This window comes from Corvus brachyrhynchos, unplaced genomic scaffold (assembly GCF_000691975.1).
Source record: "Corvus brachyrhynchos isolate BGI_N302 unplaced genomic scaffold, ASM69197v1 scaffold115, whole genome shotgun sequence".
Classification (NCBI taxonomy): Eukaryota; Metazoa; Chordata; class Aves; order Passeriformes; family Corvidae; genus Corvus; species Corvus brachyrhynchos.
In genome coordinates, this window is record NW_008239553.1 from 24,017,866 (window position 1) to 24,045,532 (window position 27,667).

The 27,667-nt window shown below is 44.2% G+C and overlaps 1 protein-coding gene and 1 long non-coding RNA gene across 2 annotated transcripts in view; one reads left to right on the forward strand and one right to left on the reverse strand.

Annotated features, from left to right (window-relative positions):
* On the reverse strand, positions 1-13,853 carry LOC108448564. Its single transcript, XR_001864500.1, has 3 exons — positions 13,771-13,853; positions 1,051-1,197; positions 1-285 (listed from the first exon to the last, which is right to left on the reverse strand). It is a non-coding gene; the product is annotated as an uncharacterized LOC108448564 (long non-coding RNA).
* ESRRB (estrogen related receptor beta) overlaps positions 1-24,838 on the forward strand; it is a 144,826-nt gene extending 119,988 nt beyond the window's left edge. The window contains exons 6-7 of the mRNA XM_008639617.2: positions 3,557-3,826; positions 10,011-24,838. Of these exons, the coding sequence (XP_008637839.2) occupies positions 3,557-3,826; positions 10,011-10,255 (515 nt within the window). The 3' untranslated portion in view covers positions 10,256-24,838. The remainder of the gene's footprint in view (positions 1-3,556; positions 3,827-10,010) is intronic.
* The last annotated feature ends 2,829 nt before the right edge of the window (positions 24,839-27,667 follow it).

Sequence of the window (27,667 nt, forward strand, 5' to 3'; positions counted from 1 at the left end):
TATGATAACAATAAAGCATGATTTAATTGTGTTTAGTGAATGTTATTAGCTCAGTAGCCTTATTAGCCATGAACTCAAAAGCCACACTTAGCCAATGTGGAGTTGCTCCCTTCTGTATGAGGCCCCCTCCCCACTACTCACCCTTCCCCCATGCAAATTGTCTTGGAACAACATCCACCTTTTCTTCTTGCTTTGATGCAGGGTGACAAGACTTCTCTTGAGGGGTGACGATGAAGGCTCTCCCAGGGTAGCTGTTGTGCTGTTCTCACCAGGAAGACGTTAGTACTAGCACAGAATGAAATATGGCAAGTGGAGTGACAGCAGCTGTGTCTGGAGTGGCCTCAGATCCTATAATTACATCTCCTTTTATTACCTCTGCTAATGGCCCTCCAGGATGACAGAAATGATAATAAATTAACAGATTATGAACTCCACTTGCCACAAATTATGTGACTTTTTTTTTTTTTTTTTTTAAATTCTGGGAGCTCCCACTGCCAAACCACTGAAATAAGAATAAAAAAAAAATTTAAAAAACCCAACCTGAATGTCACATCAGCTATTGCAAATAAAGCAGCTTTTCTCATGGTGCACCTGGGAAGGAGGAAAACATGCATGCAGCTCTGTGCTAGAGCCAGAGGCTTCTCTTTTGGGGCAGTGGTGCATTAGGCACCTTTTGAGAAAAGCAGCAAGAAATGGATCACTAAAGGTGTTTTCTGGATGCTGGGCCATCAACAGCTCAAGAATGCAAAACAGTGGTATTCTAGCAATTCCTAGGAGCTATAAGATGACAGAAAATTTCACAACTAGAGGTTCCTCAGTGTTATAATCCTATAATAGAAAGCCTGTGGTTTTGGCCCGGTGAAAATAACATTTACTTTTCCTGATCTCAACTCTTACAGCATGAGAGAGTTATACGATCGTCCCTTTACTGCAGTGATTCAGGGACAGCCCTTGCACTCCCCATGGTGAACACTGGGGGACAAGAGTCCCAAATCTGTCAGACATTTCAAGTCCATTCTTGACACCATAGCACTCCCTCTTCCCACTCACCTGCTGGAGCTGGAGTTGTTGGCTATCTGGGAGTGCTTCTGGCCAGGGGCTTTCCCAGGTGGGTGGGGCAATTGCAGCTGGCTCTTCTGTTCTTGTTGGCAAAGGGTAAAATATGGTATCTCCTGTTCTCACCTGCCACAGCAGCCTCTGGGAAAGGGCAATTAATAGAGATGCTGTGTGTACAGGCTACTGCTAGGGGTAAATCAATTTTTCTGCTTTACTCTGTAGCAGAAAAGTATGAGCCATGCCTGTCCTGGATCCTCTCCCTCTACTACATGACTGGTTCTCAATCTTTAAGCAATTTTGTTGGCAGACTGCAGTGAGGCAATGGCCTAACGCCTTTTGTAATCCGGATGGGGAATGAAGATGCAGAAAGGCCATGTGACTGATCCAGAAAATGGATTTAAGGCAGCAGCCTAAATCCTGGACTGATCTCCATGGCCAGAGCTAGGAGAGGGATGACCAAAGGAGAAATCTCGGGTTCTAAATAGTGGAACAGTGGCTGTGCACCTTTACTCCCATCTCAGGGCTAATCTCATCAGTTCAGGGAGATGGGGAGACAGGTCCCCAAGCATTGGAGCTGCAGCAGCCTGCACTTGGACTGAGTCAGGAGGGCTGCATTCCAGAGCAGCACAGTTCCAAGTGCAGGGCATAAGGGTGAGGTAAAGGACAAGGCACCCACCTCCCAGCCTGAGCAAGAGGTGGGATTCATCAGGGCTATGTAGAGCACAGGCTGTGCTGTACAGGAATCAGTCTCACAGTCATGGAGCTGGATTTGCAGCTCTTCGCCTCTTCGTCCCAACAGCCTGGACTCCTCTTTAGCTGTTCCCTCTGGCACTCCTCCCCAATGGTTTATTGATTCTTCCCTCCCACCCACTGCTCCCCTCAGACCTTGCACACACAGCACGTGACAGCTGATTGGTATCTGTTAATTAATGTGGCCTGGGGCCTCTTTTCTATTCAGGGGCCTGATAAGGGAAATTGGATGTCCAAGGGCTGCCAGGCCATTATCACCCTTTGCTTCCCCTGGCAACACAAACACAAAACATGGCATAGAGATAAATAAATACCACTAACCCACCCTTCTGCCTTCCCTTCCCTAGCTGAGATAGTGCAGATAGAAAAAGAGATCCTACAGTCAGTCAATATAGCAATCATCAGCTCTTTTGTTAATTGCCAACTTGATAACAAGAGAAATCAAATGATCATCATGGTGGCTGGCTACGTAAGCCCCGATGTGGGGCCAAGAGCTGTGAGCAGGGTGGGGTGTGGGATAAAGAAGTCCAGCTGAGCCTTGCATGCATCCAGAGGAGCTGGGAGGCTTCTGCATAGGGGCTCATGAGTTCACAGGTCTCTTGGTGATCCCCAAGGCTTCATATGCATCTGGGGAGAAAACTGTCTGGGGAGGCTGGTGGGGCATCACCCTCCCAGCTGAAGGGTGCCTGGGTGTTCATCTCTCACAGTCCTACGAACCTTTAGAAGGAAGGGGCTGCCAAAAAAGTACAATTTCTGCCTGTCCGTGGTGGGTAAAAGCTGCCTAGAGAGGACCAACACACTATGCTTGCCATTCCTGTTTGTAATGACTTGTTGAGTGCCCATTTCCCAGGATCTTTCATGTCTGGCCTTCAAGGGTACCAGGTATGGAGGGCATAACAGACAATTTTCCTTCCCATGCACTTTTTTCCCCACCCTGAGGTGGACATTGCCTCTGTATTTTGTCCTCTCCATTTTCTCAAGTGAACTCTGGGGCTGTCAGGATCTATCTTTGCTCTTTCTGTATTTGGCAAGAATATTTGGTTCACTGTGGGTGCTGGTTTCATTGCTGCCAGGTTTGGCTGTGGTTTAGGTACTTGTATGACACCATAAAGGTAATTTTATCACTGGGCAGAGCTGCTGGTATGGAAATCAGAGTGTGATGAGGAATTCAAGAGGATTCTGTTCACAAATGTATTCATTTTTGAACACATTTTGGTGCTTTGTTGTAGCAGGACTTTTTCTCGTGTTGGCCAAAATGTGAGATTGTAGTATACTTGTAATTCAGGCCTGTGTCATTCCCTCCTATCCCATCAGAAGCCCTCTTTTCTGCCATCTGGAGCTCTTCTCTGCTCTTTTTTTCAGCTGGGACAGACTAAATGGGCAGCAATATAGACGTATAGAGGAAGAGTGGGAAGGCAATGTAGTACAAAGCAGTTGCTGCTATGAAAGAAGTAGCGGTCATTGAAAAGAGGTTGTCACCAACCTTGGGTTGCCATAAATGCAATCAGAGCATCAGAACTCCTGTTTGAGGCTGTGGGTGGGCATAGGAGCAAAGAGGAGGGTAAGGTCTATGTGTGCTGATTGCTAGAGACAAGGTCACCTTATTGAGTTGTTTGGGGTTTTTTTTAAAGCAGCAGGTCAGTAGGGAAGTAGGGATTCATGGTTTGAATCTCAGTGAAACTATGGACCCTAGTCTCCTAGAGGCTTTGCTGCACACCCATTTGACCCTGCTTGTCTTTTGCCCCGTTAGGGTTCTCCAACCTCTCCCTTGGAGACCAGATGAGCCTTCTGCAGAGCGCCTGGATGGAAATTCTCATCCTGGGCATTGTGTACCGCTCCCTGCCATATGAGGACAAGCTGGTCTATGCTGAGGACTACATAATGGATGAAGAGCACTCTCGTCTGACAGGGCTGCTGGAGCTCTATCTGGCCATCCTACAACTGGTGCGCCGCTATAAGAAGCTCAAGGTGGAAAAGGAGGAGTTTGTCACGCTCAAAGCTCTGGCCCTCGCCAACTCAGGTACAGCCCTGGCCCAGCCAGTCTTGCAACCAGGGAGTCAAGGCTCATGCTGTTATTTGACCTGGGAGGAGACTAGAGCCTACTGCCTAAGAATCTCTGCTGGTGTCATGCAACATTCTCAAAGCTCCACTCTAAGCTGGAAAGCAGGGAGAAATGAGGCTTACTGCTGCTAGAGCCCCAGCTGTGCTCTGACCCTGTAGTAGAGAGTGGAACAGACAGGGATGGACTGGTTGCTGCTTTCAGGCAGTAAAAGGGTCTGTGGAGGCCTTTTCCACTAGCAAGCCAACTCCAGTGTCATGAGTTCAGAAAAGGGATGTGAGCCACACTTGCATCCACCTCAGTAGTGTTGGTCAGATACAGCAAACGGGGAAACCCTGGTCCCAGTTTCAAAAAGCTGTGGGGTTGGGGCTGCCTAGCCCTTTTCTGGAGATGTTCAGTGATCAGAGACACTGAATCCCCCTTTAACTGGGAGACAGTGTGGATGTAGATTGCAGGCCTCAATCCAGCAGGCTGCATTGTATCAAAGCCAGCCAGACAGCTTTGCTCAGGAGTCCCATCTGGAAGAGAAACTGCTAAAGCTGCTGTGTGACAAGGGCTCCCTCTACATCCCCTGAGTCTCATTGTCTCACATCAGATCTCTTTGCCAAATTTGCATCATGCAGGTCACAGAATTCACCCTTGCAGCCCAGCCCTGAAACGAGTATCTGTGTTTGGCTAAAGCCAGTTTACAGAAAAACACCCAGTGTGAAGCTGGAAGGTTTAAAAGAGAGGGAATCTACATCTTGCTTGGTAGCTGACTCTAATAATTAGTCATTCTCTTAGTTAAAAAAAAAAAAAAAGGCACTGTATCTTTAATGTCTGTTTGCCTGAGTTCAGCCTGCAAAGAATGGTCTTTGTTGAACTGGGTCCTATGACTCCAGGTCTTTTTATACCTGACAGCTTGACATGATGAACTTCCTGTTCCATAGTTGCATTCCTTGGCTATGGATATATTACTTCAAATGTAAGGACGTGGTCCAGGATTCTGTGAGGTTGCCCTGTCATCACCATTTTACACCATTCTGTTCCTGTTTGCCATCCATCCACTCCTTAGCAGTAGCAATTTAAAAGAAAAAAACCACTTCCTTACAGGTCATTGATAAAAATGTTGAGTAGCAGCTTGTTTTTTTACTGATCCCTGTGGATTTCCATGTGAAAACTCCTTCTTCAGGGATGATTCACCACTGATAGCTACTGTGGTAGAGATCTCTCTACTGTGAGATCTGTCATCTAGCCAGTTACTAATCAACTGAAAGTGTTCTTTATTGATATTGCATAGTGCTAATTTTTTCATGAGAATGTCCTGTGGTCCTAAGCCAAGTGCCTTATAAAAACCTAAGTCTATTATATCTGTGCAGTTAACTTTATCAACCAAACTTGTAATCTCATCAGAGAATTAAATCAAGTTTGTTTGACAAGACTTCTCTTCCCAAGTATCATGTTGACTGGCAGTAAAATCACAGAATCATTTATGATGGAAGAAACCTTTAAGATCACCACTTCCAACTGTTAACCCAGCACTGCCAAGTCCAACACAAAACCATGTCCCTAAGTGCTACATTTACATGTCTTATAAATGCCATCTTATTAATCTTAATTGAATGTCACCTTCATTTTTTTCCTTTTTTTTGCCCTAGTTCACATCAGGCTAGCATAGAAATTATCAGGTAAGACCTAGGAAAATATGTGCATCATTAGAACTTTTCCAGTCATCTTGAATTTCTTAAAAATACCAAGACTTACTAATCATTAATCTGCCCTAGATGACCCTCAGCCAGCAATTTTAGAACTCTTAAAGCCAAGTTATCCAGCTCCGCTGATTTCTGTGAAGTTTGTCCTAAAAGTTCTAATATCTTCTTGCATAAACAACAGATTATGAAGTCTTCATCATCTTCATACAACACAGGTATATAAAGCTTCTCTTTTCCAAATAAGACAGAAATACTCAGGACTTCTATCTACTCTGCACTGCTATTAATAGGTTAATCATCTCCAGGTGAAAAGAGCCCCCCTACAAATGATCATTTTTCTTCTATTCCTTAAATATTTATAAAACTTCTTTACTGTCCTTAGCCCTTCTAGCCATGGCTTTTCCTCCTATGTCCTTCATTTCCCTTATCATTTTTCTGCACTTCGTAACTTTGTTCCCTTTTTCAATTTCTCATACATTGCTTTTTTAGTTTTGATTGCTGCCTGCACTTTGCCACTGAACCGGGATGGACAGATGGCCAAGGCTAGCCTCTCTCGTCTGTGCAATGGTGGCTATTGGTCATGTAATCAACTTGTTAAAGAACCTGTCTACCAAGAGGGTCACAGGATTAAAAAGGGAGAAGGGCTTCTCAGAGAGGCTGAAGTGCTAAGGTAGCAGTTGTGACAGAAGAAGTGCCACACTGGGACATTTACTTGGCCCATACTGTGGACACTGCTGTCAAGTTCTTCACAGTGCAACAGAAGCACTCTCTGCTGTTGTTGCTCACTGTGCTTTCAGGACTGAGCCCAGAGTAAACCTTATGAGACAATCTCCACGGGAGTGGAGTAACACTGAACAAAGAGCAGAACAACCAACACTCATCAGATGCTTTGGGGTTCCATTTCCAGTGCTGTGGAGTAAAGAAACCAAGGTAAGCGTCAGGAGGCACAAGCCAAAGTATGTTCTCAGCTGGATGGAAAAAATCACTCTGACTTCACTGGTTTCTCCTAGTGCAGCTAGAAGTGTAGCTACATAGGAGCATAATCCACAAAAGTCCTGCTTTGTTATTTGTATTGAAACATATCAAAGTAAAGCATGGGATTTTGTTTTTCATGTAATTAAAGCTTCTCATGACACACAGCTAAGGAAGCTGGAATACGGAAAGTGTATTTTTCTGTTGTAACTTAACATTGAACCTTCACATTCTTTTAATGCCAGTTATTTTTCTTAGTGTGTTTTTGACAGGGATAAACTTAGAGAGCCTGCATGTGTGCACTTGCATGCAAACAGCTGATGCCTCAAATGGGAGGAAAGCAGTTTGGGCTAGGCTTCAGCTCCCTTGGATCAGAGATAGGGCTTAAAGATGAACACTGAGATTAGCACCTGTGCTGCCTAAACCTGTCTTCTGCCTTTTCTCCCATATGGATAAATTCTGGGTGTAATTGCTCATGCAACCCAAGTTCTAGGGACTTATGCAGCCCTGTATATACTGACCCTTTGGTTCTAGGAATTCAAACAAATGAAAATAGAAGTGGGAGCTCATTCACTCTTTAGTAGAGAAGAAACTGATAGTAGGCTGATCTCTGAGTCCTTGGTGTGACACACCAACAACATACCTGCTGGGATTGGCAAAGATAATTGAAGGGATCTCTGTCTTTAGTAAGTGCATTTTAGAGAGCTGAGGGATGAATTCTTAATTCCCAGAGCAGCAGGCAAGTCCCAAACAATATGATCACCCATTTTTTTATAGAGGTGCTGTAGACCTAATTTGTTATGCTTCAGAGTCAGCAGTCCATTTTTAAGCATTCCTAGGTCCTCTTTTCTTAGGAATAAGAATTGATCAACCTATGTATTGAGGAGCCCTCCAGGTTAGCATACAGCACACATTCATTTTAGGACATCCCAGACTGGCCAAAATTTATTTCTCTTTTTTTTTCTGCAATGCATTTTAATGCTAAGATGGAGTGAGCAAGGTCTGGATCTGGCAAAGGGATGCACAGCAAATTCTGTACTAACGGGTCCTGAGGTTCCTGCTCCTGTCAGAAGCTCCAAGAAGAGAGTTAGGTGAGGAAGCAATGGGCCTCGTCCATTCTCACACCTGCCCTATACCCCATGCCAGCAGTGCTGGAGAAGGGCTCCTGGTATGAAGCCCAGCTTCTAGGGCCAGCTGACCCTCAGGGACATGGTCAGGCACCCTGCCCCCACCTCAGTGCCCTGATAGCTGTAAAAATTCATAGCTATTGATTTCGTAATTAACAGTTTATCAATGCCATCGACACCAGTTCACTGATGGATTGCAAGGAGATTAATCCTGCAATGTTGTTTTATTTTTTGCAGTCAGCTGCCAATTTTGAGCTTCTTTCAGCAGAGGGTGGGGGGGGTGGGGCAGACTTTGATCTTTATTTCCCCAGTTTTTCTCACTGTATACACTTAGTTATTTAGTACTGTTAAGTCTTGTCACCTTACAGAAGCCAGGTGGCAGAAGGGCAGTTTTGGGATTCTGTCTAGTGTACAGCAGCAGCAGTACCCAAAAGCAGAGCACCCGCTTTGCCCTGAAGTGTGGCTCATTGCATGGTAATTCTAGCACCCACTGGGATCTGCAAACTCTGACAGGCTGTGATTACTTTTCCCCCTTGTGCCCCTAGCCAGAAGGACATTAAACAGATTCCAGCTTTTGATACTTCCAGTCTTCAAAATGACCTCTGCAACTTGGCAGGAAACAGACCCCACTCACTTCTCTTGGATTGTGTATGGAAATTTTTCAGAGGTGCTACCTGGCTGGGAGAAGTTGCCAGACTGACTTGGCAACATGCTTCTTCCTCCCTACTTTTCGGAATCAACCTCTGTGTCTAGCTCAGGCCATTGTGATGACCCAGCAGCCCTCTCCTGCGCTTCTTTGCCTGGTCTCTTGGATAAAAAGTGTAAATGCATCGAGAATCATTCTTCAATAGGCTTCTTGGGAATACTTCCCTTTAATATCTTCTTAATTAGTGCATTCCTTCTAAACAGCTTCTTAAACAGCTTTCTTGCTAGACATAATATTTTCCTAACTGTTGTAATACTTTATAAATCATGCATCATAAATAGCATTTTTACCATAAATGTATCTTGCACAATTCACAGTCTCTAATTTGTGTTGTGCTCTCCATAAAGATGACACATGTTTCTAGAGAGATTTTGGCACTTCAGTCAGCTTTCCTCCCCTTCACTGCTGTCACTCTGGGGAACCCATGTCCTCACATTTGTGTTTTTGTGTAGGCTGAGCCAGAGCACTGCCACCCTGCAAAGCCCAAGCTGTGATGGCAGGCGGTGCAACTACATGTCTGCATGTGTGCTTGCCATACTGTCTCTTTGCCGTTGCTTCTGGATTTGTTGCCTTGTGGAAGGAATCTTTATCAATGGCTTCAGTATTGATTAAAAGTCTCTGAACAATGAAGACAAGGCAACAGTGTCTCCAGCTCTGTCATGGTTGTAAGAAAGAAGCAAGTATCAGCAAGATGAAACAGGAGAAAACCTTTGGTGACGCTGTGCCTCTCTGCTCTTTGGTGCCGCCCTCTGACACCATGACTTACCCACAAGTTTAGCAGTATGTGTTCAACACGGTTCCCTACCTCAGCCATGGACCGGGTCCTTACCAGCTAGCTACCTTTGCTTCGCAGACACACCAAGGAGCCTTGCAAACCCTGCTAGCCCCTCCAACAGCTCGTAGAATCTAACTAGCAGCCTAAGGGAAGAGGTCTTGCAGGAGGTGTGGGTTTCCTTTATTTCATCAGGAAGCTCCTTGAGCAGCTGCTGTCAGTCTCTGAAAACAGGGGCATATGCACAAAGGTGGGTCTGGCAACACCCCTGGGTACGCTGGTTGTGACCTACTGGGGCTTTTCTGTCTTGCTGACACCCTGAGCAGCTGCACGGCAATTAGGCAGTTTAGACAGATGAAGCGCTATAGCAGTGTTAATTATTCTTAATGAGATTGCTCCCAAGCGGCAGCACAGCAGCTGCTGCCCCTTGCAGGGTGACTCTCCCAATAAGGAGCATGGAGGGCAAGTGAAAGTGCAAATCACAAAGGCTCCTGCCTGACCCCTGCATTGCATTGGGTGGGTGGCTGGCAAAATGGGCAGCACACAGGGCACATGTGTCACCCACCTACCCCTGGCAACCTTACTGTCCCTGCACTGCTAGGGCCAACACACTGGGCTGCTGCCAAACTTCATTGCAGCAGCACCACACCGGCCAGCAAGCTGGTTTTTTCCCCTTAAGAAACAAAAGAAACCAGCACCAACAACACCCCTCACCCCCTGCTGGGGTGGGGGAAGGGGGTGGCCAGACAAAAAACCCAAAAAAATCCCCACAACAACAGACAAGAAGGAAAGAAAACATCTTTAGCTTCAGGACCAAAAAGGATTTCCTTTCTTATGTCTGACTTGTCTGTTTGCTGTCTTTTCTCCCTCACCCCAGACTCCATGCACATAGAGGACATGGATGCAGTGCAGAAACTCCAGGACCTTCTCCACGAAGCCCTGCAGGACTACGAGCTGAGTCAGCGCAATGAGGAGCCCCGGCGAGCAGGCAAGCTGCTCCTGACCTTGCCCCTCCTGCGGCAGACGGCTGCCAAAGCTGTGCAGCACTTCTACAGCATCAAACTGCAGGGCAAGGTTCCCATGCATAAACTCTTCCTAGAAATGCTAGAAGCAAAGGTCTGACAACCCCAGCACCAGCCGACAGTGGCCGGGGAACAAACTAGTAACAAAGATGCAGACAACGGAGCAATCCAAACAGCAGCAGCAGCCACCGCCGGCTTTTATCTCCAATCATTTATTATGGAAGAATTATTTAATGTCTATCTGTCGGCGTGACTGCAGAATCTTGTGTACAGGAGGGGGGAAACTTTTAATCAGTCACCTGTTTCTCTTTTTTTCATTGTTTTCTCTGTGGGAAATACCAGATTATGCTCTTGCACTTGTTGAGGCATCATGAGGGCTCAGCCCCTCTGATCAGTGATGCTCTCAGCACTGTCCAGGCTGCCTGCTCCCCAGCTCCCTCTGCCAGTTCTGGAGGGGGAGTGGGGACAGAAGCAGGAAGAGAGGAAGAATAGAGTCAATATAAACTTTATCTGCTGGTGTTATGAGGGGTCAGTTAGAAAGGGAAGCAGCCATGGTCCTTCTTTTTGTCACCTTTCTTCTGCCTCTTACCATAGAGTAGATGCTCCTTTGGAGAACAATGCTGCTGGACCTCTCCTGAACAAAAAGGCTGCCTCCCAGACTCCTCTAACACTTGTACATACAGGCCCCACTTCTTACTGGGAAAGATGCTCCTAACTGTGTAAGATATTCTGCGACCTTGTACAGTGTGTCATTACGCCTGGCTAGTCCCTCCCATGTACAATCCCTGCAGGCCCTTGAAGAGGTAGGATGTATGTCCCTGAGAAAATGCAAGTCTTTCCCAAATGGCAAGAGAAAAGAGTCTGATATTATGCTTCAGTGCTGGGTTGACTTGATAATCTCTGTATCCTCTCCTATGTGGTGCTAACTACAATTCTTCCACACTTTTCACCCCATAGTGTATCACACCTGCCTCTTCAGCTCAGCTGAGTGCCATTCCCCACCTGTTCCTTGTGGCAGAGAACACAAGGCTTTGTCTGCATGGTTACTGCCCAAGTATAAATACACCCCAAACCAGATCTTTCCTAGACTTCATTAGAGCTCTTTGGCTCCACAGAGACTTTAGGCTTATTGCCAAATTCTAGTTAGGAATCAAGGGCACTGCTTTTCAGAGGAGGCAGCTCTAGAGCCTGAGAGATTGCTTTTTTGCAGCAGCCTAGGGAAATAAATTAGAGGATGGCATGAAACCCCTGATACTCCAACTACTGTCTTCCCCTGCCTCATCCCATTATCCTCAACAGCAGGAAAAGAGCTAGCATAGATTATACCTGGGGCTGGTAAGAGGTTCTCTTGCTGATCAGAAAGCAAATACCTGACCTTGAGGTGGTGGGAGAAGAACAGGGGGAATGTTTATTTATTCCTTTTATGTAACCAGGTTCCTGCTGTCTCCAAGCCCTGGTGTAGATCTGCTGCCTAAGCCATAGCTGCTGCATTCCCAGTAGCCAGAGGGGAATGTAGGTGACTGACAAAACTGACTGTTGATGTTCCCTGAAACTTTATTTTCTAGGTCACTTAGTTTTAAGGCATCCTGAGCTGACGAAAACTGAGTGTATTGTCTTTTTTTGTGGTCAGCAGCATGGCAGTAGAGGTGAGAAAAAATCTCTGATCTACATTTGAGACACCACTAACTCTATTGCCTCTGTTCTCCTCAAGCTTCCATCCTTTCCTGGCTTCCCCAGGAGAAAGGTGGTGTGGCAGAGGAGTAAACTTGTCCCCAGGAAGAAGTCTTCCAAAGCAGGGTTGAGATGTGTGATCAGAGACACTGGGTGCTTGTTTTCTGCTGGAGCAGAATGTGTCCCAGCAAGGGCTGTCAGTACTGCAGAACCCTGCCCTGGCAGGCTCAGACACAGGGGTGCTGACTGATGGTGACCTCTCAGCTCTCATAGCCAGCTCACACCTTGTACTTTAATTAGTTCCATTCCATCTCCTTTGAGTTCTTCCTATGCTACACAGTCACTCATTTTGTACTCACTTGATAAAGGAATTGTCTTGCTTCAGGCATATTAGTAAACCAGCAGAGACCTAAGGGGCAGAAGGCACCTGGGAACTGGGACTCCTTCTGTGCTCACAGCAGTAGCAATTACACAGCGGCCTTGTGCTTTGAGCGGATATTTGTGCTTCTCTCCCCAGCTCCCTCCCAGAGGCAGCTGGGGAGAAAATGAGAGGCTTTTGGTTGCACTCATTATCCCTGTACCTATCTGTGACTGAGGGACCAATGTGAAATGCATGCCACCACTACAGAGCCATCTTGCCGTGTGCTGCGCTCTGGCAACTCTTCCTGGGTGTGGCATAAATGCTTTCACAGATGTGCTGGGTTGCATTATCACCTGTAAGTTTGACTAACTTGACCACTGCTGTAATGCTGCCAAGTCCCACACAGCTCAGCCACAGTACATTGTGTCCTGGCCTGCTGTGCAAAGGTAGCTGTCCCAAAATGGGTTGAAAAGATCCTAAGAAGCAATTCTTAGTCTGTTGGGCCCCGCCGGAAAAGTCACTTACTCACACACAAACACACACTCACACTCCCCTCCTTCGGAAAAAAAAACAAAACCAAAAACCACCCAAAAACAACCCCAAAAGGCTTTTCTAGCTTTCTTTTGTTTGGACTCAGGCCTGCTCTCTGTAACAGGAAACTGACTACAAAACATAATTAAGGAGAGCTGCCGAGTTAGCTTCTAGCTCACAGAGACTGCTGGCTTCTTAGATTAGGGCTGTGGGATAGAGGCAACTCCTGCTTTGGCAGAGCAATATAAAGATACCAAATACATTTTTTTCCAGGAACTTTTTTCTCCATTAAAGCTGCATAACCTTGGAGCCCATCTGAATATTCTCCATTGCTTGAAGATAATATGCAGGGAAATGTTTGCATTTCTTCTGAAATAGGATGGGAAGTGAACCAGACAGTACTTAGGGTATACTAAACTCTCTTAGCAAGGAATGGAAACTCTTCCCCAGGAAGTGGGACAGAAACACCTGTCTAGATTTAACCCTTAAAAGGCTTGTACCATCATAAATTGGGAAGCAGGTCAGGTCTCTTGGGCCCTTCAAACAAGTGCAGAATCACAATCATCTCTTCCCAGTTACTGTGATCTGCTGTGCATCACTAGTGCTATCACACTGACACAGCTGAGGAACATTTCCAGCTACGCAGTGAGCTGGATTGCAGAGGAGTGTAACATAGTGTAGTTCTCCCAATGCACTTTGAAGTAGGAAAAAAAGCTTCAGCTACTGCTTAGGTCTTTGAATGCTCACAGTCTTACAAAAAAGTCTGGGGATGTGGAAGGTGAGACATGAACTAGGAAATGGGTTCTGGGTCAGTGCTCTTTATGCTGCTCATTTGTAATACAGGATTCACAGAGTCAGCAGTCATACAGCTGTCCTTCTTCATGGGGCAAAAGATGATGGAGCTCAAGCCTTGGAAAACAGAGGGGCTCTATGACTTAAGAGAAGCAGTAGAGGTAAGTGTATCAGTGACAGTGAATAAACCCAGACCAGCAACTATGGTAAAAGCAGCTCCAGCCCCTGATTTGCATGTGTGGATAACAAAAACCATGTACCTCTCAGCTACTACAAAAGGCAGTTCTTCCCAAGTGACCAGCTCTTCTGTTTTGGGCACATTCTTCTCTGGGAACAGCAGTGTCTGACCTGTAATGCAAAACAAATTTCATGGGGATCAATTAAAAGGTAAATTACCACTCTGAATTTAGGTTTCTGGGGAAACTTGGGCATTACACCTTGCAGCAAAACTGTGAAGCTACAAGAAATGTCCCCACAACAATCAGAACCTTGCAGTATTGCTTATGCTAAGGGGGCATTATTTTTCTCTTTGTAAGCTATGTCATCTTTTTTTTTAAAACTATTATAAATATATAAAATAAAACATGCTTCACCAGAAACATGTAAGCAGCTATTAGAGGGGCAAGTAACTGAGAAAGACCCTAGAATGTAATGTTGAGCTTTTATTACCAATTGAAGCTAAGAAAACAGAGCTTCCACTTTGTATCCACAAGCTATAATCAATCGTATGGCCAAAGGCTGCTCTGCTGTTCTTGTGGCTGGGTTATGTGGAGAGGCCAGAGAGAGACAGAGGCTGTGAGAATGATGCAGGGAGTCATAGACAGTCAGTGAAATAAACAGTATCTACTTAACTATTATCTGCTCCTAAAAAAATAACAACCTGTTAAATAAATTGTATTCCTGTGGTACAGGTAATTTCAAACAAAACAAGAAATAAAACAAAGAAATGTAAAAACTAATGCAGACAGAGTAATGTTTATTGTGTTTAGGAGCTGCTCTGTTCTGTCCCTTGGAATGCACATGGCTCCACAGAAAAGGCTGGTGTGGGGGAAGGCATGATCTGTCTGTATTTGCTGCGGAAGAGCAGGAAACCCCCACCCCTCTCACTTGGAAATGCTCATTTCATGCTTTCCCATATAAAAAAAATCTCAGCAAGCTTCTGAGATTTTGTGAGATGAGCTTTGCTGAGGACTTTTAAGACTGGCAGTGCTGCCAGTCTCTGCCACAGACCAGTCTATTTCTCCCACTCACTCATTTTCTTTCCATTCTACACTTCAGTGGTGCAAGGAATAAACAGGAGCTAGCGATGAAAAAGCCTTGAAGTTGTTCCAGTGAAAAACAAAACCTCTAATCATAAAATAGACCACTGGCTTAAACCCAGCAGTGACATCATGAGTGTTGTAAGCATTACAGCAGCTGCCCAGTGCTTATGAAGTGGATGCAAGTGCTAAAGTCACAGCATTCGCATTGATCTGGTGGTCAGGTGGTGTAAGAGGGAAAGCTCATAGCTGCTTGAGAAAGCAGAAGGAAATGCACTCTGGTAATTGGGGCAGAGATGTGAGAAACAAGGACCCCAGGTTTTTGTTCTACCTCTGATCTGTCAGAGGTACCAGACACCATCCCACCCTGTTTAAGCACCTCCATCTCCAACACACCTCAGCCAACACTGCTAAGGTCCTTCTTTTGGGCAATGGCACTCACTGGGATGATGCATCAAACCAGGCAATCAAGAGGCTGCTCAGCCTGCCCTCTGAGGAGGAGGTGGTGGCTGAATTAGTGGTGGCCAGTAGGAAAGGCCACAGGCTAAAAAATGAACCTGAATGAAAAACCAAGATGGGCATGGAGCTGTAGATGAAGGAGAAGCATGACAAGCTTTTTCTACACTGGAAACAGCTACCCCAGCCCCACAGCCAGCAGCACCCTGACTGTGATGGACTCAGTCTTGGAACCAACACAAACCCCTTCCAAGTTCACATAGGCAGCTCACAGTCACACAGAGCCCACCTACATTGCGTGCTTAAGTGCTCTGAATGTTGTATCCATTCACAGAAGATCTGGATTTGGCCACCTCAGTAGGACTTTAAATGGATCCTACTTCAGATTAAATATAGCAAAGGGATGTCAATTTGTTGCTTCTGGGGTTCTGAAAATTAATATGGCACTAGAGCTGACGGTGTCAAGAGATTGGTAAGGATAGCCAGTGGACTACAGAGGGCCTGGGCTCCACTCTTCAAACACCATATAAGGGCTGTTAGCATTCCTCGGTCCCTTACTTTAAAGTTGTGGCTGCCTCACTGACATTTCTTGGGCATCCTTCTTTGTCTAGGTGTTTTGAGGCTTTCTTTACTTTGCTTACTAGTGTTCAGTCACACTGGAATTAGAAAAAAAATGAGAAGGGGGTTGTCTTCATAGTAAGGCCATGTAGCACTGGGAGAAAGTGAGGCCAGCCCTGATATTTCCTCTTACAGATGAGCTTCACAGGAAATACTAGGAAAATACTGCATTTTCTCTGGTTAGTTGGAGAGGGAAACAGATTTCTATACTAATCAATGCTGAGTTCTCTAAACACATTTCTCTCACCAAAGTTAAGGGCATGCTTAACTGCTGGGATATGTTCTTAAATTTCAAATGTTAAAAAATGAGTGCAGTAGTTTTTTGTGGCTACCTACACACAAAATAAAAGAAAAACCAGCAAGCGAACTGTCCCTTCCAACTCAGGCTATTCTATAATTCTGTGATGAATTTTCTCTTTCAGGCCAAGGTATTACACAGGGAATCAAAGCAAACATTGGCTGAGGTACAGAAAACTTTAGCGTTCAACTTCCAGAAACAGAAAGCTGGAGAGCTTGCACTGTGTACCTGGCTTTCTTTACAAAGAGATTTTCTCCCATTGCAGCATTTTTGAAATGACACCATGGGAAAAGTGGAACACCTGTGCCTGGGGAGCAGGAGGACTAACCTAGCAGTGTGCTAGGGTGGCTGGGGGAGAGACGCTGGTAAGCGACTGATGTGACTTGGGTTTGGAAAGTGCAAGGATGGTTCAGTAAAACACATCATCCGATCCAAAACACTGCTGCCAGCTGGACACAAACAACAAACTTGCTCCAAAAGAACTGCATCCAGCGAGTCTTTTAACCTTAATCAGCTGTGAGAGGCCTGTCATGCTCCTGGTCTTTGTGTGCTTCCTTGTACAGAAATGGGCAGGGCTAGAAATTCTTCGGCTAGCAGAATCCAAATAATTATAAGTGAAGTCACAGGAAGGATAAGAACTGGCCAGAATGTAAAAACATGGCAAGGAGGTATGATCAAGTGTCCCAGCAATTTAAGGATCAAAGGTCCTGCTCAATTTTCCTTACTATTCATGATCTAGGTCTCTTGATTTCACCCACAGTCATTTCTTTTCAGGGAGGACGTACAGCTGCCAGCCTTACCCCTTCCCTGGGAACACTCAGCACCAACTGAGTTAGGAAAATGTGACAATGAGAAAGGCAAATGGCTGCCTTCCACCACTTGATCTTGATGCTTTAAAGACAAGTTCAAAAATGTAATCCCTATCTGAGATACATATATACAGACATATAGACACCCCTCTGTGTAGCTAGCTACACACGAATGTACACACCCATTGCATTGTTTAGTTATGTTTTCATTCACAGCACTACTGGAGCTCACAACTGCCTTCAAAGTAACTTAAAAAAAAGATTAGGCTATTTAAATCATTTTCCTAATAATAATAACAATAACAGGTTGGAATCCTTCCTCCTTTATATGGATGCAGTCTTTTCCTCAATCTTTTTTTCATCCACCTGAAAAATAGAGGAAACTGGTAAGGCACCTTGGTCTTTCTCTGATGTAATCCTTTTATTATAATATAAATGAATGTTTTAAACCCAGGATATTTTAATACATTCCTTGACATATTGAACAAAATAATTTTTTAATGTATTTCTTCCTATTGCACAGTAAGAAGTTGATTTCTGTTTAGAAGTCCCAGCTTGCTTAATTCAGAAATACCAAACTCTTACTTCTTTAGGTGCTTAAAATCAGCACATTTACCATTTGAAACATTAATTGAAACAAATTAATTATTACGATGAATGAAATTATTATACATTTTTTTCTCTGATTTTAAGAAACTGGCATTATATTTTCAATAAGCTTTATCATACGTCCCTGATGTAACTGCCATTGTTAAATTATAAAAAGCAGGGCAGTGATCAGATAAGGCAAAGCCAGGACAGTGTAAACTCAAATTGCTTTGCCTAAATTGGCAAGAATCAACATAAAGCAAAGCTGCTTTTAATAGATCAGTTACAACAAAGCACATGAATCATGTTTTTGAGAGGGGTTAATTTACACCATATGCCAATTATTTCAAGTGCAATACATAAGTTATAAATAATCTCATTGGAGTGGAGAGTGTTATACTTGGAATGAAAATAATTTAACTAAAGCCAAAATTATAATCACCTTCAATAATTGTATTTCCAGCATTGCAAATTCTTTTCCATCGCAACACTGAAAGCAGTCAATGCTGCAAATAATTTTTTATTACTGTTTACATCATTGAACTCAAACACATCAACCAAACTCTGTTTATTTTTTTGTCAGTAGTTAATGCTACTACAAATAAATGATCCTCTGGGTCAGTCTTAGGAAGAAGTATGGTTTCATCAGGTGTTTTTCAGTCTAATGAACTCTTGTAACCAAGACTCAGACAATCACTTATATCCTCCATTGGTTTTGTCATTGCACCATAAAAATTCAGCAGTGTCCCAAGGGAGTGATGCTTCCAGCATTGGCACAGACATCAGCTTTTAGGGATGCTATCCCCAGCTCTTCCGCTGTTTTGAGCTCTTCTAGCTCAGACTCACTTTTTCTAGATGCAGAAAACCCTAAATTGCTCCTTCTGCACATTTCTTCTATTCATCACAGCGCTATGATTTCTCATCATAAGGTTCCTGCTCTGATCCAGCCTATTTTCCTGGCTAGCTTGGATATATTTTTGGTTTTTCCATTACTGGATAGTCTCTTTTTCTCCTGACTCCCTCCTCCTGTCCTGTTTCCAGCACACTGCCAGAAACATGTGGGTGAGGAAGCCACGAGTGAATCTCCCGTCCCCTGTGGCAGCCTGAACTTCTCCAGACCTCTGGTGGGACAGTGTGTTCCAGCTTCCTTAAAAACAAGGCCCCTGTGGCTAGCAGCCAGCTCACTGTTCTGGATGCCCTCCACTTGGAAGGAGGGTCACCCCAGCTAATAATGTTTATTGTTCCCCATTGCTGAAGCTTTGCTCAGCTTTCCAGTGCTGCAAGAAATGCAATGTCACCCAAACAACTTTCTCCAAACCAAAGGAAGGCCTACAGGAGGATATTTGTAAAATTACACTGTTGATGCCCTTTAGGTCAGGTTATCCTTTCCTATCATTCTCAAACTTATGTCCACAGCCAGATTAGATCACAGCAGCTGCTGCAGCAGCTCTTGTTAACTGGACAAACTACTCCAAACCAGAGAAATACCATGTTCACCTCAGGCTCCACTGCACAACTCGAGAGAGCCTCAAAATCCTGCCAGCATAAGCCAGTGAGGCCATGCAGCAGGACAGCACACAGCCACATGTGGTGTTGCCAGTGCTTTAACTTTAATGGCTTTAATGCCAGTGCTGCATTCCGATTATTTGCTTTGCAAATAGTTATTCATCCAAACTGAGTTACAGCAATTATAGAAACACTACAAAATTCACACTAAAGGATCACAAAAATAAAAACCTTTTCCTTTTAAAAATAAATTGTAGCACCTTCTAAATGTTCCTAGAAATGTAACCATGAGAGAAACAACCAGTAAAAAAAGAACAAAGCCTGCCTGGACATACATTAGGCTCCATTTCTCAATTTGCTTGAATCAAGAGACCAACTTGCCTTTTTACAAGAAAAAGAAAATGCCTGGACTACCTTAGGAATGGGTACTGTCATCTGTAAATGAGCAAGGGATAAACAAAAACTCAATGGACAGGCAAATAAAATGTTTTGAGTTTACCAAAATGATAAGGTTATTATCATAACTATAAAAATACTGCGTAAAATTGTAATTAATAGATAAGCAAATGTGACACCATTTTGCAGATTTCCTCTGAGCCCACTAGCCTGTGCTGCAAGCAGAGTAAAACTGTGTGAGAGGAATACACCCTGAGTGTATTTTGAATTCTGTAAGAGAGATTGCAGCTGGATAACATCTCTGCCCAGCACACTGAGCCATTATAGCTCAGCACTTCCTTCTGCCATCTACAGCCTATTGCAAACATTTGGGGCAGGGTCCTCCTTTTCATTCCATGGCTGCTCACTGCACACAGCAGGCCCCTGGCTCACCTCTTCTTTCACGGGGAATGGGGTTTGCAGATAAGTATATCCTAAAAAGTGACTGAAACCTAATATAAAAAATGCCTCGGACCTCTCAAATTCTGGGAGACCTAATCACGGCATTGGCTGAATTAGCTTGGATTGGGACTTGACAACTGTCTTTGGGTTTTGCTTTTCATGTGGAACATGTTCACAAAAGGGTGCATCAATGACTCATTCTGGAGTTTGTGATTGCTGTGTGTCCTAGAGCATGTTGCTGAGCTGCTCCTGTCAATCCTCTGGACATTCTCCCAAGCAAAGATATCTCCACAAGCAGGCTACCTACAGCTGCCCGCTGTGTGTGTTATTTGTTCCAACACAAGGAATAAATAACTTACCCCCAAGTTGTCAGTGACATATCATGCTAAGCACTGATGCTGTCACCTCCTTGGTAACAGGTGCCATACTCTGCTGGTTCCATTAATTCTCACACAGGTCATCACAGCAAATGCCCTTTTCACCGAGTCTGGCTCTGCACCTTCCACAGCACAAGTTGTTTATCTGGCAGACTCCAAAGAGTAAAAGAACAGAAACTGCAACAGAAACTGTCTGGATTATGTCTATGAATAGTTGCAATTCACTGTGATATGCCAAGGGAGAGCAACTAATCTGCACTGGGACAATGCTTCACAAGGTGAGCAGAGATGGCTAGATGTCCTTCACAAAAGTATCCTGGTGACTTCCCAGCCATGATGGAGAAATGAAATAATCATCTCTTCCATAAGTGCTCATCAGGTTACTAGCTACCCAGCAAGTCAGGAACACATAGAACTTCTGAAACAAACAGAGAGAAAAAAAAATGATTATAACACAAAGGGAGCATTAAGCAGTACCACAGCATCTCTGTGCTCCGGATTTTGCTGAAGAATCAATCACCCTTTGCAGATAGCTTTATGCTTCACAGTTACTGCTGCTAAGCAGGTTAAATAAATAAATAATCTCTATTCTGTTACTTCTCTCCTTCACAGTCCCCAACCTGCACTTCTTAATGGGACTAGGGAGACATGGACACAATATTATTTCCCTGCCAGTCCACAGTTTAGGTGCCTTTTATTTTCTGTTGGATCATAGAATCATAGGATCACAGAATGGTTTGAGTTGAAAGGGGACCATGAAGATCATCTAGTTCAAACCCCTCTGCCATGTGCAGGGACACCTTCTACCAGACCAGGTTGCTTAAAGCCCCATCTAGCCTGGCCATGAACTCTTCCAGGGATGTGGCAGCCACAGCTTCTCTGAGCAGCCTGGTCCAGTGCTTCATCACCCTCACAGTAAAGAATTTCTTCCTAATATCTAGTCTTCCAAATATCTAATCATCTCTTTGTCTAAAAAGCAGAATTCAACCTGTTACCCCAAATCTGTGTTTTGATAGCCAGGAGCAAAGAATCAAAAAAAGGAACTGAGGAGTGTTAGAAGTTCTGGGACTGCTTCCCAGCAGCAAAAACTGCAGCTGCTGAAATGCAGCTCAACCTGTATACATTTGTGTGAGATGCAGGGTCTCTCCTGCTCCCACATCCGTGTGGTTCCTAGTACTCTTCTTTGGGGAGAAGAGATGGCTGTATGTGTCTCTGCAGCACACAAGAAAGAGAAGCAAATCTTAAAGACAAGTACTTGCCCAGACATCAAAAGATGGTACTTCTCTGTGCCAGACTGCACCAGAGAGACCCACTGGAGTCTCTCCTAGAATTACCCTTTCCAAGTAATGAAGATGAGACACCTTCTGAGTCTGAAGTGTCAAGAGAGAAGATGTTGGAACAAGCTGCTAAATAAGAGATAAATCACCAGGACAGTGTATCATGTACATCCAAGAGATCTGTAGGAGTTTGGAATGGAAGTGGCTGAGCTGCTGAAGGCATGAATTTTCTCATTAAGGTCAGCTGTTATACTGGAGTAATGAAGGGTAGCAAATGCTGTAAGTTGTTCTAAAAAAGGCATTTGGGATGATCTGGGAAGTCACAGACCACTGAACTTTACTCTGAATCAGGTAAATTGGTTGAATTATCAAGTAAAATTAGAATCACAGGGAAGGACTATCACAGAGAATTCACTTCATTTTGTTCCCGTGTCCTTGCCCTCTTTCCACTGCTTCTCAATACTTTAAAAGTCCTGTTGATTCTTCTGGTCTCCTGCTTAGATCATTCCTCTTTACTTTTTGTGCATTTGACTATGTCCTGCAGAAAATCTTCCTTCTTTCCACCTAATTCTGTCCTGCAGAAAACTGCATGAAGAAATATTTGTATTTATTCATGTCATAACTCTATTATTGTGGGTACTACAGAGAAAAATGGCAATAGGAGAAATCCTACATGATGTCCCAGTGATCCACCATCAGTCTCTCACTTGTCCCAGTCTTAACAGACAAGAACTATATATTCTAGGAGGATAACTCCTTAAACCACTGCAAACTGTGCTTTACCATGTTAAGACCATGCAACCACATGAAAGAACATTTTAGCAAAGAGTTTTCTACGTGAGCCCTTATATGATTCCTGATCCAGATGGAATGTTAGGATGAAATGAAAGGCCAGATCACCTCTTCAGTTTCCTTGGTAAGATACACTGAAGAGAATGATCCAGCAAGTGTCTCAGTTCTGTGCCTGACTCAGGATTTGCTTTTATATTGCAGCATAACACCTTTTTCTGAACAAGTCGTGTGAGGTAGCAGTGACCTATGAAAGATGCTGGCCAAGCTATGGCCAGGCTACTGAGGGTGTAGCCAGGATGTGATGAATCAGGAGCAGAACATGCAATAGATACAGGGTATGCTCCACTCAAGGAGCTGGGAGCAGGGGAGCTTGAAGCAGAAGACAGAAACCAGCATGGGTTTCTTCTGGGACAGCCAGGTAATATACTAGGTTCTTACCCATGGGGAAACATCAGAGGCTAGAGGCAGAGTAGTAGAGGATCCCAATCAGAAAACTCAGAAGCTGAGGTATGTGTCCTGCAAAAACCTAAGCTGGAGGCACACAGGCACCCAGCCTGCAGCTGACATACCCTAAAAGAGCACAGGCAGGCACTATTACAGTTCCACATCTTCTGTTTAGATCTTTGCACCGCGAGTATTTACAGACCTACCCTATCTTGAGTAGTCATTGTTGACTTAGATTAATTTAAGATTACATAGAGCCCAATACACACTCATTAATTTGGCAGGTTTGCTTCTGATACTGTAATTGCTACATAAAATCACATTTACTTAAGTAGAAATGAGACCAGTTACCAGTTTTAACAGCTTTAATTGTTCAAGCAGAGCAGATAGGATTTTCCCTAATACCTTTTCATGCAGTTCAGTGTCTGGAAATACCACCCTGAAGAAGACATAAAAGAATCATGTTGATCCTGTACCACTTTAGCTATTTTGCATATTCATTTTTTTATTACTTAATGTTTCTAACACCTAATTCTTTAAGCCCTAAATATCACTAAGTAGTGATATTAATGAACATGTTAGACTCTAATTCATACTAATAACCCATATTACTTGGGTCAAACTAACTTCAGTGTTTACTTGGACAGTACCATAGTTAAATTGTTATTATCATTTCATTCCACATTTTGATAAGCATTCTGACTTAACAACTTTCATAACTATCATGAGTTTGTTTTTATTTCTAACTAATAAACAAGGGTTCCAGAAATTTTCTGACTAGATGTTCACTTCCATGCATCCACATGATGGCAATGCAATTCACTTTCAAACTCCTAAGGTCTAAATTTCTCTGTTTGGACTTCTGGAAAATTAGAACGCTCTCTGCAAGGTCACTGCAATGCTTCCTTCTCACTGAAGTCCAAAGTCTAAGTGGATATTAGGATTTCTAAAGATTATGACCTTTATGGCTTGGGAAGTGGAGCATCTCTGTTCTTGCCTCTGAGTCACCATGCACCTGATGCCTCACTAATCCCCAAGAGGTTTGATGTACCACAGCACTGAACAGCTATAATTACTCCTGGAAGCCAGCTGCCACTCAAGTGACAAAGAAGTCTGCAGAGCCGTTCCCCCAGCCCCTGTCGCTGAGCACTAGGACCATTTGAATACAATATTAAATAGAACAAGACATTGGCAATACGTTATTTTTGCAAAGCTGAGCTTGTCACATTTGCAAAATTAATATGGTGTGGCAGCAGATGAAAGGGCCACCTTCACTGTGGAGCTCCCACATTCAGAGCCAGACAGCGTGAGCCCAGTAGTGAAGTGCCTGGTTTTGCACAGCCATGAAGTTTTCAGACACAAAATGGGCAACGAGCAGGACATGGCAAGTCCTTTATGATAAGCACAAAGATGAGAAAGTAATGACAGGAATGAGTGAAAACAGGTATTTCCTACTAAGCCTAATGAAAACTCTTCTGGGCCTCACTGGAACACTGTGCCAGCAGGCCTCAGAATTTTGTTGAAGGTGTTAAACCCTCAAAGTGCAGCAGGCAATCTGCAAGGCAAAAAGCACTGGCAGCCTCTAGAGCCATTCTTTCTGGGACCACTAGACAGTGGATGTCAGTGAGTTTTGTTTATTTAGCCTCCATAGTGAACCCTGCACCCCAAGGACGAAGGGGAGGACTGAGTGCCTGCTCCAAGGGACTCAAAGCCTAAACTACGAAGTCTCTGCTGCTGTTCAAAGTGGGTTACTTTCTGGGCAAATTTCCTTTTTTTTTTGAAAGAAAGAAAACACTTAGGATAGACAAAGAAGATAAAACAACTGCCACTTTGCAAAGCAGCCTGTGATACCAGCAGTATCACCACAGATCTGTTTTTGTTCCTTTTGTCCTTCCTTCAAACAGAAGTTAAACATACCCATTTCCTCCCTTGTACACTTTCCTCTTCAGAGACAGACATGGCTTAGGACCACCCCCCTTCCAAATCAGAATTTCACTTGGACACACCCTGCTAATAAAATCCACAGTAGAAACTGTAATAAAGTATGGCATCTTTTGCTTCTCTGGACAATTTGCGAGATGGATTTTTTTGATATGGGATTTATATGGGGGGGTGTACATGCATAATATATACATATAATATGAAAAATGCTTGTGGATAATACACCTATATATTCAGTGCTCCATGATGCAGTCAGCTCATCTATTCCCGACACAGAGACAGTGGTGACTGTGGGGGGAGCCTACTTGGAGCCTGAAATCTGACAAGGAAAGACTGTTTGAAGGAAACTCAGGAGGCTTCAGACTACATACTCCACATGAGCTTCACCTTCCCAGTGAAAGCCCACCAACTGTGTGGCAGTGACCACACAGCCCCCAGAACTCTCCACAAGCCACTTCACAAGACAGGACACACAACAGGTTATAATGTCATGCCCTCAAACATAAGGTGGGGTCAGTGACCTTCTCCTCATCCCACTGCAGTGTCCTCTGAGAAGGAGAAAGGCTGTTTCAAGACAGGGAAGGTATATCCTGTGCTGGTACTGGCAATCCCACAGAGTGACAGAGAGCAGTTCTACAGCAATTGCTTTATTTAAAATGCAAAATGTGGATGTGTTTAGAGGAGCTATCAGCATCAATCACTGTATGCAAATACTGCCTGTGGAGAAGAGCTTCCCCTGTAAGTCACTCCTCACTGCCCTAATCGAGTTAGCGCTAGTGACTGAGGGCATGTTGAACGCTGATGGGCCACTGATAGTGCTGTCCCAGGAGAAGATTAATAAAAGGCAGCAGGAGTATTTAGCCCCAGATGGGCACAAAGTCGGGGAGGGAGGTGAGGGGGGAGGACAAGGGTGTCTTTCAGTCTAGCAGCTGTTGCCCATTACCACAGACACAAAAAAGCAAAACTTGCAGTCTTCTCCCACAATCATTATCATACTTGTGGAGGAAGGTCAGTGCAGACCACATACGCTGACTTGAACAGATGACATTGCTGACTTGTGGTTTGTAGTCACAGGGGAACATGAATCCATAAAGGAGAGGTAAAAAAACCATGCAACTCCACTGCTGTTAAGCTTATATGTACCTAGAACAGGGGTGTGCATCCAGCCTAGGGACCCACAAGTTGACACTAAAAACTAGAGTTGCATAGAAACAATGAAGGATTTGTTCAGCATGTCATGAAGGAGGAGCGAAACACATTGCACACAGACCCCAACAGTCACCACGGAAAAAACACCACAACTCTCATTGTACCAACTACAAGTGAACTTCAGCCTTTGTCCCATTCTGGCAGATGAATTATAAGTACTGCTAACGATAGTCATTAACATAATTCCCTCTCTTTCTCAGCAGCCAGGGCAGTAGAAGGAGAGTGGGGAGGGTGCAGAAGTTCTCAATCTTCTCAGTGCTGAGAGCAGAAAAGAAATGGAGCACTGCTTGCTAGGTAGGTTTTAATCCATTCATCAATAGCAGTTTTACTGCCCACTAGTTCCCTCTTCTCTTACTAGTCAAGTCCTAAGACTTCTACCTTGCCACCTCCTCTGAGGTTCTCTCACCATAACCTTGGCCTCATCACCCACACCTGCTTCCTGCGCCAAATTATTGCCAGTATCTTTCCTCTTACAGCCTCCTGTTGCAGACTTCTGCTCTGAGCTCCTCTTGCACCATGTTGGCCCTCCTCAGAACTTGAGTTATTGTCCCATCTCTCCAATGTATATGAGATACTGTCAGCATCTTGAAGAGGGAGAATCTTCTCATGTATCTGTAAAATGCTCAGAACATTTATATTGCTCTATAAATAAGGATAGTAAGAGTCTAGTGCTGGCAACTCTGGCAGATGTATAGAAAAGGATGATGGCCTGCCCATGGAATGAGATCATTCTGCTTACAGGAAGATTTTATATCAAAGTGGCCTTCTGCATGAGGTCCAATACCTATCAAAATCCTTCTCAGTCTAGCAAGAACAGAGCTAGTGCTGTGTTAGGAAGCCAATTTGATGCAACAATTCTCACAAGTACATGTCTGGCTGGCAAGCAATACAGAATTACAGAGAGTTCACATAAGAAGTAATGTCCAGATATACCAGACAGTGAAGAGTAACTTCTGCTTTCCTAGAAAACATAGAAAGCATAGGGCTACCCTGGTCCACAAGGAACTTGACATCAGAGAAGGTGCCACCATCCCAGCTGCAGATTTGTGATGCATGCCCCTCTAAACCACTAGGAGGACACCAGACCCAGTCCTCCCACAAAAAGAGCTCACATCATTAAAAACCTCACAGAGCTGGTCCTTCTGCATGCAGTCTTACCATCGCAGCCTGGCTCTCCAAGGTGGGTGAGGAGTCCTGTACAGGGTGTACACAATATTTCTAGAAACACAGTACAATGTTTGTAGGCTTCTGGAGATGAGACTTAATCATTACTGCTGAATGAAGAGTGAGACAGGGAAGGGAGGAGAAACAAATCCTTCAGCACAGTCGATATTAACACCACAAACAGTAGCAGTGTGCTGCATACCTCTAGTTCCAGACTATATTTTTGTAGGCTTCAGGCTGTTGTATCTGAAAACATTGCCAGAGAGAAGGAAGGGGTGAATGGTAAGTCTCCTTCCTTCATCCTGTCATCTCCAAGTCCTATCAGATATTTCTGCTTCCCTCTGAATTGTTTCAGCTTGTCCACAGAAACTGATGTACCATTGATCTGCAGTTAGAGGGCTGCCTATGGATTATCTGGGGACATGGATACAAGACAGAAGATGGCAGGATGTTCTTTCAGGTATGTGCTGTCCCCACATATTCCACAGCTCTGACACATGCATGCTACAGCCCAAGCAGCATTGAGATATTTACTCAGCCGAAGGATAGGGATTTTTCACACTGCATCCCATTCACCATCTC